The 20,432-nt window shown below is 46.9% G+C and overlaps 1 protein-coding gene across 3 annotated transcripts in view; it reads right to left on the bottom strand.

Moving 5' to 3' along the window:
• The window catches only part of ITPRID2 (ITPR interacting domain containing 2), a 43,402-nt gene extending 28,426 nt beyond the window's left edge, over positions 1 to 14,976 (bottom strand). Inside the window, exons 1-9 of one of the 3 annotated variants that reach the window (XM_072874324.1) lie at positions 14,706 to 14,976; positions 13,987 to 14,277; positions 13,789 to 13,837; positions 8,209 to 8,258; positions 7,302 to 7,358; positions 4,513 to 4,549; positions 3,132 to 3,230; positions 2,406 to 2,614; positions 785 to 1,476 (exon numbers count right to left, since the gene is read on the bottom strand). In XM_072874324.1, coding sequence (XP_072730425.1) covers positions 785 to 1,476; positions 2,406 to 2,614; positions 3,132 to 3,230; positions 4,513 to 4,549; positions 7,302 to 7,358; positions 8,209 to 8,258; positions 13,789 to 13,837; positions 13,987 to 14,218 — 1,425 coding nt within the window. In that variant the 5' untranslated portion in view covers positions 14,219 to 14,277; positions 14,706 to 14,976. Of the gene's footprint in view, positions 1 to 784; positions 1,477 to 2,405; positions 2,615 to 3,131; positions 3,231 to 3,975; positions 4,073 to 4,512; positions 4,550 to 7,301; positions 7,359 to 8,208; positions 8,259 to 13,788; positions 13,838 to 13,986; positions 14,278 to 14,529; positions 14,660 to 14,705 lie in introns of those variants that run through there. The other 2 variants (XM_072874325.1, XM_072874327.1) reach the window with 2 other exon arrangements.
• Between the last annotated feature and the right edge of the window lie 5,456 nt (positions 14,977 to 20,432).

Below are 20,432 nucleotides of genomic sequence, written 5' to 3'. Positions count from 1 at the left end.
TGCGAAAAATTACATTCTTGAATTTGTAGGCTGCGCGTTTACTAGCCTAATAAGCAAATCACTTACAGGAGCCTGGGAATTAAAATCCCTTTATGACAATTATCAATCAAAAAATGGATACATGCATTTATGAAGACATTAAAAGGCAGCTAACACAGAATGCGTAACTAAGCCACCGCGAAAGGCAGATCAAACAGCAACTTTCAGTGTGCTAATTTCCAGAGAACAAACAAATCAACATATATGCCATCAAACCCAAAAGCTGCACAAGATGAGCACCTCACTCTACTTGACAGCCCCTCTCCCTTTCATGCAACAACACTCCTGCTCCATCTACAAATTTATCCTTAATCAATATCAATTGATAAACTGAATTTACTTTTAGGCAACAAAAATAAAGATTTCCAGTTAGCAATTTAAGCAAAGTAAAAATTTAAAACCAAAGGGGTTTACATATATAAAGGCAAACCTAGATCTATTTCCACAGGAAAAGCTCCTAGTAGTTTTGCCAGTGACTGCAATTACCTGAACTCGATGAAAAAAAGAATGAGAACTTTCCTGCTGACTCTCAGGAACAACAGCAGCAGCAACACCAAGTTATTTCATTAAAAGGGTCAATTAGAGCAGCCTACCAAGAGAGAGCGACAACTGTCCTATCACTTGGAGAATTTAAAATATTCCTGGAGAAAACACTGTCAACTACACAAGAGAGAACATTCCTCTGCTGGCAGCCAGCAAGTTATGTAAACTGTATGCAAAAACAAAGTCATCTATCTCCACCTACCTCTTCCATCTCAAAGGAGTCCTTCTGCTGCAGCATTAGATTCATTATGGACGGGTTTGCAAGGGGAGCGCAGGGGTCTCTGCCTGGCGATGCCGCAGGCAGCCTTTGTGTCGAGGCGCTGCTGTTGGATGTATTGGAACTGCTGCTGAGGCTTGGCGAGTCCAAAAGACCAGATTCTTCACACCGTCCATCCTGGGCGCTTGCCAACCTGCTGCTTTGCACATCTGCTGGAGGCACAGTACCCTCTTGCTTATCAGTCCCAGCAGGAAGGTTTGCAGGTTTACATGTGTCCGCAGCATTTGACTGACTACTGGCTATCTCCTCCTTTACAGTAGCCAAAAAAGAGGGAGAGTCCTTCTTTTTAGAGTATTTTGGTAACTTAGATTCATTTTTAACCTCATTTTCCTCGCTCCCTGGTTCAGATGGACTTTTCCCTTGTTCAACAGGTGAAGGAGTTGAACAGCCGCTACCATCAGCTTGCTGTGTGCCACACAGATTGAGCTTAGACAAGGTCTTCATTAACCGACTGGCTGTATTGCTGCGATTTAAAGGGGGAGGGCTAGATGCCTCTTTGCTGGAAGACACTGAATTCATACTACCAATTTTCTGCAAAGGAGTCCCAGAGACTTGAGAATACAAAGAAGAAAAAGCATTGGCCACAGTAGTAAGCACTTCAATCTGACGAAAACGACCTGCACAAGAACAAAACATAAGGCAGAGTTTATGAGGACGTTTGCTGTCATCACATCCCAGACCTGTTAATCCATCTCTACATGATGGTTTGAATTCTCAGAGACAGCTCTTTTTTCATATCTGAAGAGGGAATTTGCATCATTACCTCTAGCCTGCCCCCACCCCCAAACCTCCTCCTACTTATATCAAGGGTCCCAAAGGTTGACTTAACACTGCCTAGTCCTGCAACAGGAGTGATACCACAGAGCATGAAAAAATGGAAAAAACCTTTGCAAGAGTGTTTGGTAAATGCACAAGGAGAACAGCAAGGAAAGCTTTCATACAGTAAAAAAAGAGACACAGGTACACAAGTGCAAGCTAATTTACAAAGTGCTAGGAAGAAAAGGGTTACTCGCATTGCTCTCTCCATCTACAACTACAAGAGGACATTTCAGCTATGCCCTCATTTCAGCAACGCTCGTTACTGACATAACAAAGCTCCTGTCCAAGTCAATAGAAATACTGGCCCAGATTTCAACAACTACAGAAGTAGGTCGCTGCTGACAGATTTCAAAAATCCCACCCGGATACTGAAGAACACAAGAAAAAGATGGATATTGCTATTTGTTTCAGTGCTCTAACGCTACAACAGAAGACAAGGAGCAAGAAGCAGGAACGATACAAACCAGAAGGCAATGTATCTTACGGGATGCCTTTCATTTCCCTCCTCCACTATAAATACCTTCCCCTCACCCCAAGGTGTACAACACTGATGGTCACCTCTTGCCACATTTAAGACAAAGCAAGAGTTTTATTATGGATTCTGGATGGAATTTGGCCTTTAGACTGTAAAGGGGTTTTGCCAGAACACTAGATATACACCTTCTTTTGAGGTGGTTTACACAGTTCAAAAACTTAAAAATAAACTTTCCTTCAAAAACATACTTACTTGTTAAAGCAAAATTTGGATTTTCCACTTCCATGCGCTGTATTTGGGCATTCAAAAACACTTTGATATCTATCCCTCTGGCAAATGATGATGAATTAAAAAATCTTGCTGGAATTTTTGAAGCAATATCTGGTTCATCTCTTCCAAATCCAAGGTTATAGAGCACTTCTTCAGGATCTTCCTCATAAAGCTCCAGTAATTCAGAAACACTAGACAAATGACAAGATGTTTACTATCTACTTGTCTCTTTTTAAGACCCAGTCCCTTCTGTCCAACTGCTAATTCAGCCCAGTAGCCAGCTTGGTCTATTGAACTTTTGACTCCTACAGCTCAGCCTGCTTCAGGAAATGTGGAGATCTCTGCATCTGAACTTTCGGTTCACATCACCAGAGTCATCGGCCCAGACACATCTCAGATCTAATCCTGTAATTTATAAAGTCAGCCCTTATTCTGCAGAGCTCCGATTTTAAAATGTCATTAAAATTTCAGACGTGTCTAACATTTGGGCCCACTTGTTAGTATTTACTGCAAACCACAACTAAAAACCAATAGCAGCTTTTCAAGCAACCAAATGAAAATTCCCTTCCTGGCTACTAAATGCAACAACGCACATAAATCAAGCCAAGTCCATTTAACTGAGGAACAGAAGAAGTAAGTTTTGCCAGCAAAACGCAGCCAAATTCCACTGAACTGTGCCATCACATTCAAAGCATAGTACTCTTTTACCTTGAAACAGTTGCACTGCTTTTTCCAGACCCGGTGGAGTTCATACTTCTCCCCTTCTGGCGGAACTGCAGCCTCCGCTCCTTCGCCAGCACACCATTGCTGTCAACACAAACGGAGAAGACCCCCGTGATAAACCCCTTTCGTTCAGGGACTCGATTCTCCGTCTCGAAGGAGAGCTAAGCCTCCGGCGCTGCTCAATTGCTCTTTTCCCCTTCAGTGTTATCTGGTTTATATTAGCCATGTCATTTATTGAAATACAATAACAAAAGTGAACCCTGGGATGCCTCAGTAAAAATGTACGTAGACGGTAAGAATTAGAAGGCAAATGCAAGCTGAACAAACAAATCCCTGATCTCCCCTTGCTGCCCCACCCTCCCCGATCCCACCCTCCTCCAGCAAGGAAGCCCGGCCTCGGCTGAGCTGCCTTTCCCTGCCCTCCCCCGCGCCACTGCCTCCTCCGGCAGGACCACCTCTCCGTGGCAGGACCACCTCTCCATGCCTGAGGCACCCGGCTTCCCCTCACCCTTGGCTGCCAGCCGCGCAAGGCTGTGAGCCACCCCAGCAGTGGCCGGGGAAGCTGAAGAGGCTCCAGGCTGGAGGAAACGGAGCAAGACGAGCTCCAAGCAAGACTGCCGACCAGTTTCTTTCCCAATCCCAAACTATTTCCTCCCTGCATCTGGAGAAGCCACCTCAGCATTAGGTGCTACCTCAGCCTCAAATGTACCGTTACTGACAATCTCTCTGGGGGACAAACCTTCCCAGGGTGAATTTTACTGTACAAATCCTAACACACACACACACAACAGAACAACCACCGAGAAACCGAAGAAGACAGAGGATTCACCTCAAAACGCATTTACAGGGCCCGGCTCAGGAGGAGTAGCGAGGATGCTGCCCACACGGGCTGTGCTGGTATTTGCTGAAGGCTCAACAGGGGTTTTAGTCAAGCACATTTTATTTCGAAGCTCTCCCTATAAAGCAGGCTCTCTCAAAGTCTTTTTTTCCCACTCCCAAAGGATATCTGCTCCGAAAGGTAAAACTAATTTTTCCTTGAAATCTCTGAAATGGCAAGGGATCAGTGAGGCAAAGAAGGTAAACCATACTAAGTTACTTAGAAGATTTGGCATTTCTCTGTTTTCCTCCTGCTACCCCAAAATCTATGTCAGGTCTGCTGGAAGAATAAAAATCTGCTTTTTTTTCTGCATTTCATAATGACTGTTTCTGTGCTATCTGGATCTTCTCTTTCCCTCTCACATAAGCTGGCATGACCAGAAGAGCTTTAGCTCTGAGGTAGCCTCCATGACTTCCACTGCCCCCTCTCCCTCCTGCCCTCCAGTAGGAATATTTCTCTGAAGTAAACAACAAAACAAAAGATGTTTACCATGTTTCCATTTGGGTATCACTCCGTAGATGATTAGCTGTAGAGAAACAAGAAGAAGTTACACACAGAGCTCTCCAGAATTACACTTCCCACAACTGGTATGAAGGAGCAGGCAGCGAGCACGTTTACCAATACTCCCACATAAGCCTCATTCTTCTCGTCCCGTATAAATGTGATTGTCAAGTGTTTCTAGTATACAGCTGATATAAAGACGATCTGGTTTATTCAGGCTCTGTTTAATATAAAATCTCACATGGACACATGTTTACATACTGTCATTAATCATATTAACTTGAAATTTTACGTGTGGTAAGCTAGTAATTGTTATATAAACCATTTATTGCTTTGCAACTGAAGACGCGATTACCAGCTGCAGGGCTGTTCCCGGGTGGGAAGGGGAGGAGGAGAAGCGGGCACACGAGGCTTGCTCCAGTAGAGAAAGTAAAGAACATAAGAAAGGCAGCTGGCCCCACGGCCAGGTACTGAGACTATATTCATTAGTAATTACAGCAGCACAGTCTGCTCTCGACGTGGGGCAGGGCCCCGGCTGCCCGCGCTGTGCAGTCCATGGGCACCAGCTGGGTGAAGCCTGTGGCACCGATGGGACCCGTGGCCGCACTTGGAGTCAAGAGGGCTCTGGAGAGAGGCTGGCCACCGGGTACCAAGCACCTGGTCACCAGCCTGCAACAGGGAAGTCAGCACTTTCTGCAGCCAGATCAGCGCAGCTCCACACGGGAACATCCCAGGCAGCATTATTCTTTCAAAAAATCAACATCCTGTCAAGCCAGAGAGTTGAGCGCCAGCCTTAAATTATGAGTTCCCCAAAGAGGCGACTCAACATTAACAAACTTGCCCCAGGAGAGAGACAAGGAGCGTGCATACGCTATAGCAGCCCTCGGAATCAGCTACAAAAAGAGCAAAGTGATGTTAAACACGCTGCCAGGAAAACCCTGCATCTCGACTCGCTGTGCCAGCGGGGTACAGTCAGCAACAGAGAGCAAACGTGGAAACCTCACAACCTCTCTCTTCTTTTCAGAGGCATCAAGAAGAAACTTAAATGTATACAAAACGCAGATGCCACATCTCTTTTTTTTTATATATTCTTGCCTATAATATGAAGGTAAGCCTATCTACATGGATTAGCTGGTGACTAGTGTGAGCAGCTAAACCATGGGTTTTAACAGCTCAGCAGGGGGCTGGGGTTACAGAACCCTGCCCGATGCCCTCCGGACCATTCACACAGGGCTCTGGCTTGTATCTGGATTCAGGCAGCTACGGATGCACAAGGGCAGGCCATTCATACCAGCCTCAAAGGGGCTGTCTGTCTGGCAGGGGACGCAGCGCTGCTCCAAGCAGCTCTGTTGTCCCCTTGTTCTCGGATGGGAAACAAAGCCGTGCAGAAATACCCGCATCCTTAGCCATGAAAATCAGACAGTGATTCTAGTATTGGGACCTTTGTCATCTGAAAAAGAGGGAAACGACCTTCTGCCTAAATCATGCTAAAGGTTCATAAAAACCAGAAATCCTTGGGAAAGATAAGGGGAAAAAATTGAAAAGAAAGAAATGACATGATGTTTTACTGACTCTCGTATTATTGGCCATGTGCTCAGAGCTTGGATTATCGTTACAAAGAAACTTTTCCTATGAAATCTTTGTACTGCAGGCAATCTAACAAGCAGAAAAGACTGTCAGAAAGAAAGTTTAATCCTATTTAATCTATTGCAGTAAGGGACTCATTTACTGCTTCTCCATCATTATCAGATCAAGGTCATTATCAGATCAACTGTTTTCCTTAGAAGTCTTGAATCTTTAAAAATTAAAGATATTTCCTTCCTCCAGGCCCTGTCCCACTACTTTGACACCACTGGCAAGACTTCTGTGGAAAAAAGGGCTTTCTACTATACGAGTTCTGACACTTTGCAAAAGCTATAGTTCAAAAAAACATTAAAAGCTAAAGGGCGGGAGTGGTTTTGCCTTTTTTTTTTTTTTTTACACTGAAAACAGATATTGTCTTATATCCCCTATCCTGCAGATAACCCCAGGACCCAGTTTGTGAGACTGTTTTTTGCTATTTTATTTCAGGATGCTGCTGTTAGAACAGGATCCACAGTGCTTTTGTTTGTTTATGGGCACCTCTAACCCATTATCAACAGAGAGGCTCAAAGTCTTTTTCTAGCAAAGAAGTCCACCATGAACAGCCACATCTCCTTCCCCTTAAAAAAGGGAAGAGAAAGAAAAGGCAAGCAGCTAGTGACAGCAAAGCGTATATCGTGGCTGATTCAAATTACTTACTCAGCTTTCGTGCTTTTCATTTTTAAAAGCACTTAGCCCTTAATGTGTTTGCCTCTTGGCTGACAGAATTTCATTCCTTCTTTCAAAAGCCCGCACATGCCACTCCCAAGGGACTCAGTGGAAGCGGGGCATGCACAGCTGCCAAGAGTAACCCATGGACAAGAAGAGCAAGTAGGAGAAACCACTTTCTCACAGCCTCAGTGAGTGCTCCAGGCTGTGCTGCCACTGTGGGCATTAAAATGAGAAGGCAGAAGCAAATTCAGGGCTGCCTCTGACCTTCAGGTTAGACCAGAATGTTTAACACCAGCAATAGTCTAATCTCAAAAAGCAAATCATCCTGCATTTTTCTATGTGCTTCATACTGGTTTTCTAGCCAGCTTTATCAACTGCCTTTGACCGGAAGGGAAATGCTGTCTTTCAAAATAAAAATCAGATGACTGAGCATAATTTTTTTTTTCTTTTGCTAGAAAAAAGAGTCATAATCCTGCCACACCCACCTTCGGCTCCCAGGGATAAGTCATCTTCAAAACTTCCTCCATTTCTCACCAGCATGCCTGAAAACGTACAGTTAGCAGTTCAACAACTAGAATGCTGCAGTGTTTTCTTTCCAACAGCTTAACTAAAGATATTAGAAAGACACTGCAGTTGATACAACAGGATATAACCAGACTATATTTACAATCCCTGCATTACTAACACGCTAAAAACGCACTAAGAAGTGAGAAGTTACATTTTGGAACATAGAAAAATTATTTTGAAAGAGAACAACTACAACACTGCTTTAGTTTTGTGCTCAGAAACATTCCCGAGTCAACCTGCAAGCAAGTTAATGGCAAGTGGGAACCTGAAGGTACCACCCAGCACTTGTGTGCCTTCTGCTGCTACATTATCTACCCCCCAGACATCTTACCAGGGGGATCCAGAGCCTGGCTCCAGCTTAGGCATACCCCTCTCTCTCCCTCTACCAGATTAAGAGTTGAAGTGAAGACTCCAGGCACAGCAAGTAATTCCTCTGCACCCTGTCACTACCTGCACATTCTCGCTGTACTTTGAACCTTAGTATTCGGACGTGCTCAGATAGTAAAATTTTCAGGTGTGGCAACCAGAGTTATTAGAGGCAGAGACTGCCTAATGCTCGCCAGCTCGGAGAAGAAATTACAACCTCCCCATTCTGCACATTTGTGGGGGGGGAGTTTAGGGCTTACTAAACTCTCCAGAAAGACTTGTTCAGGATCTTTTCCCCCTTCTCCAGTTCTCAGGCACAACTGCTTCACAGTGAGAACAACAGCAGCGACGACTAGGCTGTGGTTTGTGCCGCTGCTAAAGAGCCGAGGTCTCGGGTGAAGGTCCACGAAAGCACAGTTCCCAGCAAAAGAGATTCCAGTAGGTAAAGCCTTTCCTTACCCTTCAACAGAGGATTGCTTTGCTCATCCAGAGAGGCTCCCAGAGGCGTTCTGAAACCACAGAAGAGATTAATACTACTTTAAAAACTTGCTGCTTCATGTCCTTCCTTCCAGCGTGTAACAAGCTTGTGATAGCAGCAGTTGTCCCTCCCTCCGCCCCCAGAAAGCACAAACATCTGAGGACTGGCAGTAACTTCCTAAACAATCCCCAGCCCTCTGAACAAATACGCCTTGTAGGGAAAAACAACAAAACAGGTTAATAATAACTGCAATGCTCAGACACCAGTCAGTGGCAAAGCTTCAGGGTCAGCAGCCATCTCTCGAGGAAAATCATGGGTTTCTCGGCAAAACACCCAGAAATAATGATCGTCGGTTTTTGAATGAGCTAATTAAATCTCATTTATGAGACACAAACTGTTGCCATTTTTCTACACATTTAAAACTTCTTGGAGAGAGGGCTGAAAAGCTGTATTTGGTGATCAGGAACAAGACAAAAATCTTGACAGCTATGTTAGCTGTCACTTGCCAGTTCTGATACTTTATAGACTCTTTGCATTGGCTCTTATTTGGATGATCCCTCCTATTGCTGCTCCCTGAAGGGCAGGGGATTTGCTGAACCTCACGGTGCCCAAAAGGAGTAGCAGCAACCGCACAAATGACAGGTCCAGTCCCTCTCTGGGTTCACGCTCCGGTTGTTGACACTAGCTGGATGTTTCCACATCTTGTCTCCGAGACGCGCTTAACCAAAGGCCCGACACTATTAAGCAGCGCAGCATTAACTCTCAAAGCCCAAAACAAATTCAGAAATACAATACTCATAAAGAAGGGGAAAGCAGATGATTTACGTGCCTATATTATGTATGTTTCATTTGGGTTTTTAATTAGACAAACACGTTAACCTGCCCAAAGACCTGAAAGTAAACAGTGCTCTGATACATTATTTGTTTTGGTGCCGGGGCCAAATTAAGCAAGGAAAGTTTGCATCTGCTTTCTAACAGGCCTTATACTTCACAACCTTATTTTTCTCCCCCCTCTGAAAAGAGTTCACTCTTTCCACGTGTGGCCTGCTGATAGGGAGCAAGCTCACTTTGATGCATTTTTTGCGAAGCGAAGCAAAGCCCCGCTGCGGTGAGACGCCAAGGAAAACAGCCAGAGCATCCAGGTGCACGAGCGTGTTTCAGGTGACCCGACAGACTCTGCTGAGGCTCAGATCTCCTGGGTTTCTGCATGTCTGTCCTGTCAGGGTTTGAAAAACTTAGGGCATATTGTCTAAACCTGTCACGCTACAACAAGCCTTATGTTCTGAGGTAATAACTATGCCTGTTGTTTACTCTCTGGCTTTGATGGGTGCGCTCCCATCCTTCTCCCTCTCCTTCCCGGTAGCTACTTCCACGGCTCTACCTTTTCGATGCAGAAACTTGCTGGCAGTGACTTTGACAGCCAAGGTCAGTGCTGCACGCACCGGCTGGCAGAAAACGGTAAAAGCAACCACCGAAGCTGGCATTTCCTTTCAGAGATTAAGTCCCTCACCTCTACGGCATGTTAGCAGCCACCAGAAAAGCAGCCCTGTCAACCACCCATCTGCTGCCCTGCTTGCACTGCTGCACAAAGGCACAGCTGCCTTTGAAAACCTTGTGTTTAAGAACTAGACACAATATGAGTTGAAACAAGGGAGAAGTATCCACACAAAAATCCTCTTGGACAACAGCACAGACAGCTCTGCCTTTCTGTGCCAGGCTGTTTTTCACCAGCAAGGCCCACGAGCCAGCTTGGCTGGCGCTGTCTCAGAACAGCTCTGCGCTCTCGGGAAGCTTAGGGCTGGGGGACCTTTCCACTTGCTGGGCCCTCAGGACGAGGTCTCCCTGCCAGAGGTGCATCACAGCAGGTCCCCAGCACGTCCCGGCAGCCTCCGCACGGCTGCTGGCGAGGAGCAGCACGGGGAGGCCAACAGCAAGCGGAGGGCAGCCAGAGCAAAGAGCAAGTAAGCAGGCGCGTGCCTGGATCAAGGGATCCTATGGTTTTCCATTTGTATTCACTCATTTATTATTGTATTTTAACATATATGGCAATAACTTATCTCAATATCGGTCTACAAAAGAACTGAATGAACTCTGATGCCCACACTGCCACGGGACACGGGTCCTGAGCAGGTACGAGGACCGTATGCAGCCTCAAGGCTTCCTCTCATTCCAGAGGCTGGTTTGCTCAGCTACCAGTTGCGGTAGGGTGGTCTTCAGGAATGGGACAAGGGTTTTGCACTGTGCTGTGAAATTGTTTAAAACTCAGTTTTTAAAGCCTTAACTGGGCAGGAGCCATGTTTATTTTAAACTTGAAGCAAAAAATCTCTTCTTTCTGAGGCATTTCAAGAACTTGCTTCCTGCATATCTACAGGAGATGGCTCCTAAATACCTCCCGCATCCCCTGTATTACTGGCAGAGTTTAAATATACTCAATCAGAATAATACACATCACCATAGAGTTGACAAAAATTTCTTCTTTTCTAGCAGTATAACACAAACACTTGTGTTTCCTGTCTTAGCTTTACAAGAGTTAAAACTAAAAAACTTTGCAGGCTTTCTTATTACTTCAAAATGCCTTTTCAAAGTACCAGGGAGAGAGCAAAGGATATCCTTGTCAAAGGCACGCGATTCCCAAAACATGAATGAACCAGAAACTTTCGGTAACATCTGACATTTCTTAAGCCTCCACACTTCTTATCACAGTGTGATACATACGTGCTTTTTTTTTGGCTTTAGTGTTGACTGTTTGTTGGGGTTTTTTTAAACAAAAAACATGTGTCTACCAAGTTAAATAGCATGGGATATTAGGAACCCTCCTCTCTCCTCCAAAGCAGATGTGAAACAGAGATGCCAAGTAATAAGAGCCCCAAACTGCTAACGTGAATATCAAGGGACAGCTAGTAATTCTTTTTATCCGTATTATAACACTATCGATGCTTTTGGAAACAAACAAAGGAGATCTTATAAGCAGATCTATTTATGCAGTGGGTTGATATTAAGTTTTTTTGTACTGCTGCCAACTCAAAACAGAAAATGAGATTTTGAAAGTGCCAATTTTCTGCTGATGTACATTTCACAAAAGCTTATAGAAACTGAGACAAAATGGGGAGGATTGCTTTTAGAAAATATGTAACAGAGAAAATGCTTTATTTTAGTAACTGAATGTTCACTTGTAGTAACGGTTATATTTTTGCAACAGAGCTAACTTGTAAGAATGAGGTTGTGCGATGGACCAGAAACAGAATCTCAGTCTGCATATGTTGCCCACACTTTGTAGCAATCAAAGCTCCACAGCAAAAACAATGTTATTAAACAAATAAGAATTTTCAGGGACAACAATTGTAAATTTCACAACAACTGTTGGTTTTAAGTATTCTTTTTTAAACAACGTGCTGTAGTATCTGTAGGGCTATTCTGTCATCTGTTACGCTGCCCTCTTTTCCAATCTACTTTCTTATCAAGAGACAATCAGTTCAGGGTTTCTATACATAGTCACTTTACAACAGTGCAAGTTGACTTATCATTTTACTGCACATGCTAGCTACTGCTCGCATGTATATTAGATACAAAAAAATGAAACCATTCTGCAGTTTTAACACACAAGATACTGTGCACTGCTCCAGGCAGCTGGGATCGCACCTCCCAGCTATGCATGCACTCTGCACATTACAGAGTCAGAATACCTTGGTTTAAGAGATCTGTAAAAAAAATGCAAATTTTATCTTTCTGAGGAGAACACAAGATTCTTCTGAAAAGATTTACAACAGTAAATAGCTATACTTTAAAATACTTCTGTGGAAGGCCCACAATGGGTTTCACAAACATGCATTAACTAAATTTGCATCTCCATATTAGCAAAAGGGTAAACTCGTACTTTTTTTCCTTATGTGTAAAATATGGAAATAGAGTGTAAAATAAGATTCCCATATTTTGGGAATCAACTGCCAGAGATGCAAACACATTCCACAGAAGCATTTAATGCCAGTTTTAACAACAGATAGTTACCAGAGCACAGGAATAAAACTGCAAGCTTTGCGTTATTACTCAAGATTTGTGACCATCTATTAGATGTTCACGTTGTCAGTTTGCAGTTTTGTGCTTTTCCTTCCAATCTGTACAGAAATGGCAAGGATCACAGGGCCAGGGAAGGTTCTAGACAGAAATCCTGCAGATAAGGAGAGAAGTGGCACTGCAGCATTAGCAAGAATTTCTCCCTCAGGGGCCTCTTCCCCTTCCATTCCTCCATTTTTTGCCGTCCCTGCTCAAAAAATACTTCTAATAAAGCACTGAATTCATAACACTTATTTTTAAGGATATACTTTGCTAGACCAACAGGACACCAGATTTCAGGTAAAGTCAGAAAAATCTTCTCCCACTCTGGCATTCTGGAAGAAATGCCTGTCAGGTCTGAACATCATTATTTTAGGGATACAGTATGATTTCAAGTCTGTAGCTGCCAACACCCCCTCCAAGGCCCAGCCTGCAGATATCCAAAGAAAACTATACCAAGGACCCTGTAGCTATAAAGCAATCCACACTTCAGTTATGGGAGTAAGCTCAGCTCAAAAGATCACAAAGGCACAGCTAATCTCAGACGTACATTTTCATCTTAACGTAGCTGCTCTCAAAAGGAGAAGGAAACCAGAAATATCAAGTAGGGGAGGTCTTGAAATGTCATTGTTAACTACTGGAAAGCTAATTGTTAGCTTCTCCCCATCCACTCTGGCTCCAAGGGCTGCTAGGATTGAATGGAGAAAAAGATGGGACAAAACCAGCTGCTACTGGATGTCGCATTTACACTTTTATGTGACTGAGAATGAAGAAAAAGTAATGCCGTCAGCCTGTTCCAAACACCGAGGAAGTATTTTGTAATAGTAACAGAACCATGGAATATATATACCACGTCGCAAGTTAAGGATGTCAGTCCGTATGGCAGACATGGGGAGAGACTTGGATAAATCAAGTTAGTCTGAATTGTGCCATCGCTGTTTAAGACCCCTAAGCACAGAGGCCATTGCCGTGTGAGCTCTGTTTCTTTAAATCTGCAGCAAAAACCAGGCAAGGCAACAGGAGGCTTTAAACTGGAGCCCCTCAGGGAGAAACGGAGCAGCTTCCAAAATATTGCTGCCTTCCTTACCCTAAACTGAGTTCCTCCCCAGTGGCTGAAAGTCCTCAGCCTCATTACGTGAGACACCAAGGAGAGAAGAGGTGCCAAAAGCCAGCTCTTCTCTCGCTACAGGTACGTACGCCGCTGCTCCCTCGTAACCCCGGCTGGAGGTATAACCCACAGAAGCCCGAAGGGTACCCGTGCTCCGGGAAGGCCCCCGCGGCGCCGGTGACCAGCACCGCCCCAGAGCGCAGGGATGCCCAACGCCAGCCCACGGGAGAGGACGCCGCCGAGATTTCCTCCCCTCCGCTACCTGCGAACTGCCGGGCCCGCCACCCCGCGTGGGCGACCGTGGGGCCGCGGGCTCCTGCCCCGCAGCCGCAGCGACCCGCCGGCGGCCGCCGCGGCCGGAGCGGGACGGCAGGGGCAGGGGCAGCTCGGCGGAAGCACCCACCTGCAGTCCTTCAGCCATATCGCGATCTTCTCGTTGGGAACGCTGTGGCCTTAGGGGCAGAGGGAGAGAAAAACTGACCGTCAGTCACAGCCCGTCCGTCAGGGGCGGCCCGTCGCGGCCCTCCGAGGCCGGCCCCGCTGCGGCCCGCGGGGGTCCCGGGGGTCCCAGGGGCCCGCGGGCTGCGGCCCCGGCACTGACCTGCTTCTGCGGCCAGCGGCAGCTCTCCGCCGGCGAGATCCTCCTCCTCCTCTTCTTCTTCCTCTTCTTCTTCCTCCTCCTCCTCCTCCTCCTCCTCGCCGCGGGCCAGCGCCGCCGCCGCTGCCGAGAAATCCTCCGCTTCCGACGCCTGCCAGGAGTCCCGGCTCTTGGCCCAGGCCTTCCTCTTCTGGGTCGCCCCTTGCCACTCCTCCGCCGCCGCGGGCTCCTCCATCGGGGCTGCGGCGCCGGCGGGGGCTTCACGCCGGGAGGCGAGTGCCGGAGAGAGCCAGCCTGCCGGGGGAAGGGAAGGAAAGGGAAGGGAAGGAAAGGAAAGGAAAGGAAGGGAAGGGAAAGGAAGGGAAAGGGAGCCGTGCCGCCCGTCCGGGGGCCGCGGCCGGGGACGGGACGGGCCGCCGGGGGGCGCGGGACCGCCGTCCGCGCAGCCCCGCGGGAGTGCCGCCGCCCCGCCCCGCGCTCACACCCCCCCCACCCCACCCGACCCCACCCGCGATCACACCCGGGCCCGCCCCCAGACCCACTCACCGCCGCCCCGCGGCTTCCCCCGGCCGGCCGCTCCCGGCCCCGCAGGTGCCGGCCCCGCCGCCGGCAGCCCCCCCCGGGCCCGCCCGGCTCCCGCCGCCAGCCCGGGACGGCAGCGGGAGGGCAGGGGGCTGGGCTAGGGTCGGCCCGGCCCGGTGCCGCTGCCCGCGGGTACTCACATTTCGCGCCGCGGGGAGGCGGCGGCGGCGGCGGCGGCTGCGCCCGCCCGGGCTGCGGACAGCGGCGGCGGCGGCGGCGGCTGTGACTTCCTCATACCGCTGCGGGGAGAAAACTCGGCGGCCACGTGATGGCAGCGGGGCCGGCGGCAGCTCGCCTCCTGCCGGGGCCGCCGCGCCGCCCCGCGCCGCCCGGGCCGGCCCGCGGCCGCGGCGAAGCCGCCTCGGGGCAGGGGTGCGGGGGTCGGGGGTTCGGGCTGGGCGGCGCTGGGGCAGCGCGGCCGGGGAGGCGGCGGGAGGGCTGCGGTCCCCAGGGAGGGCACCCTGCCCCGCCCGCGCTGGCGTGAAGGCTGGGCCTGGCCGGGCTCAGCGGCGCGCCTTGGCCTGGGCCGGGCCGGCCAGCCGCGGGCGTGCGAGGGACGTTTCCAAACCAAAACACACGCAGAGCGGGCAGAAGAGTATTCGTGACGCTTTTTCTTCGGGGAACTGGAGTGCTGGGAAGAGGGAAGGCACAAGAGGACAAGTAGCTTGGCTGGGCGCGCACCGCTTTCTGTCTCGTTGTCAGGGGTGTGAAATCAGGTAAGCCTCTGCTCGGCCACAGGCAGGCGTCTGCAGGGACGCCGGCACTACCAAACAACGTCTCTTAACATCTCGGGTGCACTTGAAGCCTTTATCATCTGTTTCACGGTGTACTCAAGCGACCAGAATCAACTGAAAACCCAGCAAAAGAGGAGTCCCCGCATCTGGGAAGGACGTGCGGTACAAAAGGCCGCTTTCGCTGTCAGGGACAGAGAGCTGTTTCTCAACCGCCCTCTCCTGCTTGCTCGCTGAGATGCCGGCCAAGGTCTCTGCAGCGAGCGCCCTGCGCAGGGCAGCCTGCCTTGGCTGCACCGGACCTGCCAGTGGCCGCGGCTGGGCCAGCCCCTGCGGGCGTACCGGGCCAGTCCGTGCCTGCCCTGGGGAGCGGGAGCCCACGGCTTCCCCGCGCAGGGTCGGCCTGCCGCCTCGGCTGAGCCCTGCGTGCCGGGCAAGCTCGCCCCCAGGCATGGCGCCTGGGAGAAATAAGCTTTTTAAAAAGGTCTTTTACAGCATCTTCAGGAAGAGGTGCTGAATTACTAAGCGCAAACAGCAAAAAGGACCAGAGTCCTCTGGCGGTTTAGCTGGCATTGGCAGGCAGGCACACGAGAGACTTTTTGTTTAAAGGCAAATCTGCCTGTGGAAGTACCAGGTTAATGGTGCTCAGTAAATATCCTTTCATTTCCCAGCTTCCTAGTTCAAACCTGTCAAGGAACTTCTGTTGCACTTTTCCCCTACAAAAAAAATTTGACTTGATGACAGCAACACATTTCTTCTTTTTCCTAACCCCTCCAACCCATCCCCTACTTTACCTATATATAGGCTTCGTAAGATTAATTTCTCCTCATCACATGAGCCATTTTCCTAAACACGCTCTAGTTTTCTGAATGCATTGTGTTGAGATTAAAACAGAAGAACAGTAGCACAAAGAAAGTGTATTTGTATTTAATTTGTCCCTGAAAGTGTTCTTTGCTATAGGTGTTTCAGGATTGTATTTTTAAGTGTTGGTATTTTGGAAAAAAAAGAACAAACTACGCTTGAACCTTCTTGTTGATCATCAAAATGATCAACATTTTCTCAGCATGGCATGTTTCACACGCTGCATGTTTTTGCATAAGGTACTACGGAGCCTGTGCTGAGCCACGGGTGTCCCGAGGGGTGAGTCAGAGGGTCGGCACGTGTCCCGCACCCTCAGCCATGGCGTGCTGGGGCTTGGCCTTCAGCTGGAGTTCCTCGCAGGTGTATTTAGAGGACTGGAATCTTAAAATCTGATTTTTCTGGGTTTGTTGGCGAGAACCTAGCACAGCATTACTTCGACACAATGGCCAATATTTCTATTTTGTGCATATACATAAATAGATGTATCTATTAAAAATGACTCTTTGAGGTTAAGCTGTCTGGGTGAGAGCTGTTGGGGAGGCCTGGAGGCGGGAGGGAGGACGGGGAGAAGTTTAACCCCTGCTATTGTTTTGCTGCCTCGGAGGGAACACAATAGCTTCTGGGAAGTAACAGTTTCGCTGGCACGGCTAAGGGTGAACAGTTGCAAGCTAAAAGCAGCTACTGTCTGCCGTGCCAATACATCCTTAAGGAGTTCTTAATCCACAAATTACTGACATTATTGTCTATAATTGCTTGTCTGTTGTGACAACACTTATTCAGAGAATGTTTGAAATGTAAACAGCAGCCAGTAGCTTTCTGCAATGAAGTCCTGCCACGTACAGCACTGGACTCTCACTTGCACCTTCATACCCTCACAGCAGGTTCCCTTTGACTCTGTATGAGTAAAGATTGCATACTCAGTTCCTATATTAAGTAGAACTTCTTTCTAAGGAAAACATCTGGCTTGTTACTTCTTTTAATACTTGTAACCAAAAAGTGGTTTTGTTCTGTAGTAAAAGCTTCTCTTGCTTCAGAATGTAATTTGTTAGTCGTACTTCAAAGAAATAAATCCTGTCAAGTCATCTCGTTACTTAAATCAGACCAACTTCTTTTTTCCCACATTATTTCTGAAACTATTCAAATAAAAAATGCATAGACAGTAACTAGATAAGGGAGAAATTGTGATTTACACTACCTTATAAATGTCTAAAGGACGATTTATAACCACAGCACTATTAACAGTACTACCAGGCATCGCAGTAAAAAACGCACACGCATTTTAAGAATAATAATAAAAGAACTCTCACATTTGTCATCTGGGTGTTGGCCTTGAATATATAAATGTGCATATAAATACACGCACACAGATACAATTTAGCCCAAGGAATGCCACTAAGTCACTGTCTTTTGTTCTTAAAAGAGCAAAAACCTTTGAAGAGGACTTAATTCAATTTTTGCCTGCAGAGGATTCTTTCAGATACAGAATGGTCCAAAAAAATACATTCCTACATAATTCAAAAAGACATAAATGAGGTGTTTCCACCAGTTCCCTTGGGGACTTCTTCCCATGTCTGAGTGCATTGTGAGTAGAGCTTTCCTGCTATACTAGGGCTAGGCTTCCCCATGCTTTTGAGCAGATCGTTTCCCTGCTAGATCTGTACATCAAGAGATCCTTCGCTGTTCAGGAAGGATTACACAATTTATCTATATCCCTCCACATTGCATGGAGGGATAGGGATAAGCCTCTGGAAACCAAAGAAATATTTACAGGCTACGTAGCTGGGCCCTTGGTGGCATGGTCAGAGCCTGCGCTTCTTCCTCTGCTGCCTCCCCAGCAACTACAGACATCCAGTGCCGGAGGAGGATGGGAGCAAACGGGATCAAGAGGTGCTGGTGAGGTCTGGACTGGCCAGATTTGGAAGCTGTTTCCTCTGTTTTCCAGCTCAGCAGAGGGCTAAGCCCACCCCGCCAGGACAACCATCCGCAGCAGGACGACATGCTGTCAATCAGTCCCCAAAGCCCCATTGCACAGATCTCACCATGGAGAGGACACTATGACCACGCGAGCAGATAACATACAGAAGCTTCTAGACAGGGTAATTAGGAATAAGTTTACACCCCAAAATAAAAACACAAAAAATCAAGCAGAACTCTCTATGTGCCTAGTGCCTTCTTTTGACAGAAGAAATGGGAGCAATTTTAAAGGCTGTAGCATTTAGAGAAGTGGTGCAATAGACAAAAGCCTTCTGTTGGACTTTCACATGGCAGTGAGAACCAGTTCTTGACAAGGGGAGAAACTGCATGCTGCTGCCTACCGTAGGTCTGATCCTGGGACAGGCAGCTCCAAGTCAGCGACATTTCACGACCGCAATTGGATTTCCAAGTTGTTGGCTTTTTCCAGACAGAAGAGAGAAGGAGCTAACAAATCGCTCACCTTAGCAAGCATTTAACAAAAAATAGTCCTACATAGTAACAAAGCTATGACAAATACTGTGCAGCTATTTGCTTTGGCAGGGTCTGTGTTTAAGAGCAGGAGAATGCGTGAGGAAACACACAACCCAGTGTCATGTACATCTTTAAAGTTTCCACAGCTCCGTTTTAGTAAATGCACTTTGTTAAATTAAGCTATTTCTTTCTGAGCCAAGATTATTAAAAAAACTGAAAGTCTACTGAGGCCTCTGTTATAAATGAAAAAGACAACCTGCCCAGACATGGGTAGTATCTATTCCATGTCAAAGGGAAAGGGCCTGCCACTGCCTTTTGCAGTATTTTAGTTTGGATTGCCCACTGCAGGGATGGGTGGTTTGGTTTCCTGACTTCTCCATAACACATCCTGCATCTACAAACGAAAGCAAAAGGCTGGAGGTCAGTCTTTGCAGAGCTCCTCCGAGGTGATGGTGGCTGGGAAGGTGCTGCTGGCTCTTCTTCAGGTCGCACTGGCAACTTCCCGGCTTCTCCAAGTGCATCTCACCTCCCTGGTCCTTCTGTTCTGGTGATGGCAGGAGACCGACCAGCATCTCTTTCTCCCACAGAGCATTTGTAGGCTTCGTCTCTGTGTCAGCGGAAATGCCTCATTTTTTTGGGAGGGGGTGAGGGTCTTGTAGGCCATTATCTATTTATTGGTTTAGGCCTTTTGAGAGCCTTGTCTCTCTCAGTGCTGACACTGACCATGCCAAGAATATCTGCCTTTTTAGACCTCTGAAGATTTTCTTAACATACTTAAAGGAAACATCACTTGCTTTGTATCATTACGGCTTGCAGGAACCAAACTGAGTAACTGGAATACTCTGTTGGTAAGGCAGAACAGAATGTCTCCTTGCATCCTATGAAATACATATGCCATAAGATAATAAATAATAAAAATGATGCCATGAAACAATGATACTATGCATTTCATATTTTTTCTAAATTTTCATTTTTAAAATTACATATTTGAAATGAAATGTTCCAAGTCAAAGGTAATAACATCTGGAGTGTCATTCAAGTATCTTTCTCTGTAAAGAAGAAAATCATATACTTGATTTGGAACCATCACTGTTACCAGACAGATGTTCTCTCTCAAATATATGGAGTAGAAAGGATGGAAAATAACCTGGCAGTTTTACTCCAATAAATTAAAATGTTAGGACAGCCTCTATGGCTTTGCCAGTCATTTTGTTTATACATGAATGATATGCATGATGTTTCTATAAGGTGAGAAACAAATGCATTAAAGTTAATGCAAAACTACATCTCTTTAGGCTCTTTTCAAATCAAATGTTGTCTGTTTTATAAAGTGACTTGTATTTCTGGGACCTCTTGCAGCAGGAGGAAGGAGGAAAAAAACCCACTTCCGTCAGGGCGTTTACAAGAGCTATAGCATAGCAAGGGGAAGTTTCTAAAGGAAGAGCCGGATATCTGTACTGAAGTGGATTACAGCTGCACCACCAAATCAGATAGAGGGAACTGAGGCCAAGTATACATAAATGTACGAAAACAAACACCATGGAGAAGAGGAGAGAGTAAAAGTGGCTTTAAATCTTCCAAGATGTAAAGGCACTTCATGTCAGTGAATTGTGTCAGTGGGTGGTTGTAATTTTTGAAGACATTAATATCCTTGCCAAGAGAGCAGGCTAAGGAAATAAATCCACAGATGCAGGAAATTAAGGTTGTGGTTCATTTTAATTTTAAAGCTGATTCTGTGAATTTTCTCATTCAATGCTGTCTTTCTTTAACTCTAGCGACTGTCTTCATTCCCTTTCTGAACACCACCCTTACGAGACTATGGTGTTGGGA

Source organism: Ciconia boyciana, chromosome 10, assembly GCF_034638445.1.
Source record: "Ciconia boyciana chromosome 10, ASM3463844v1, whole genome shotgun sequence".
Lineage (NCBI taxonomy): Eukaryota > Metazoa > Chordata > Aves > Ciconiiformes > Ciconiidae > Ciconia > Ciconia boyciana.
Note: the sequence above shows the minus strand (reverse complement) of the source record. Positions and strands in the feature narration are given on the sequence as shown.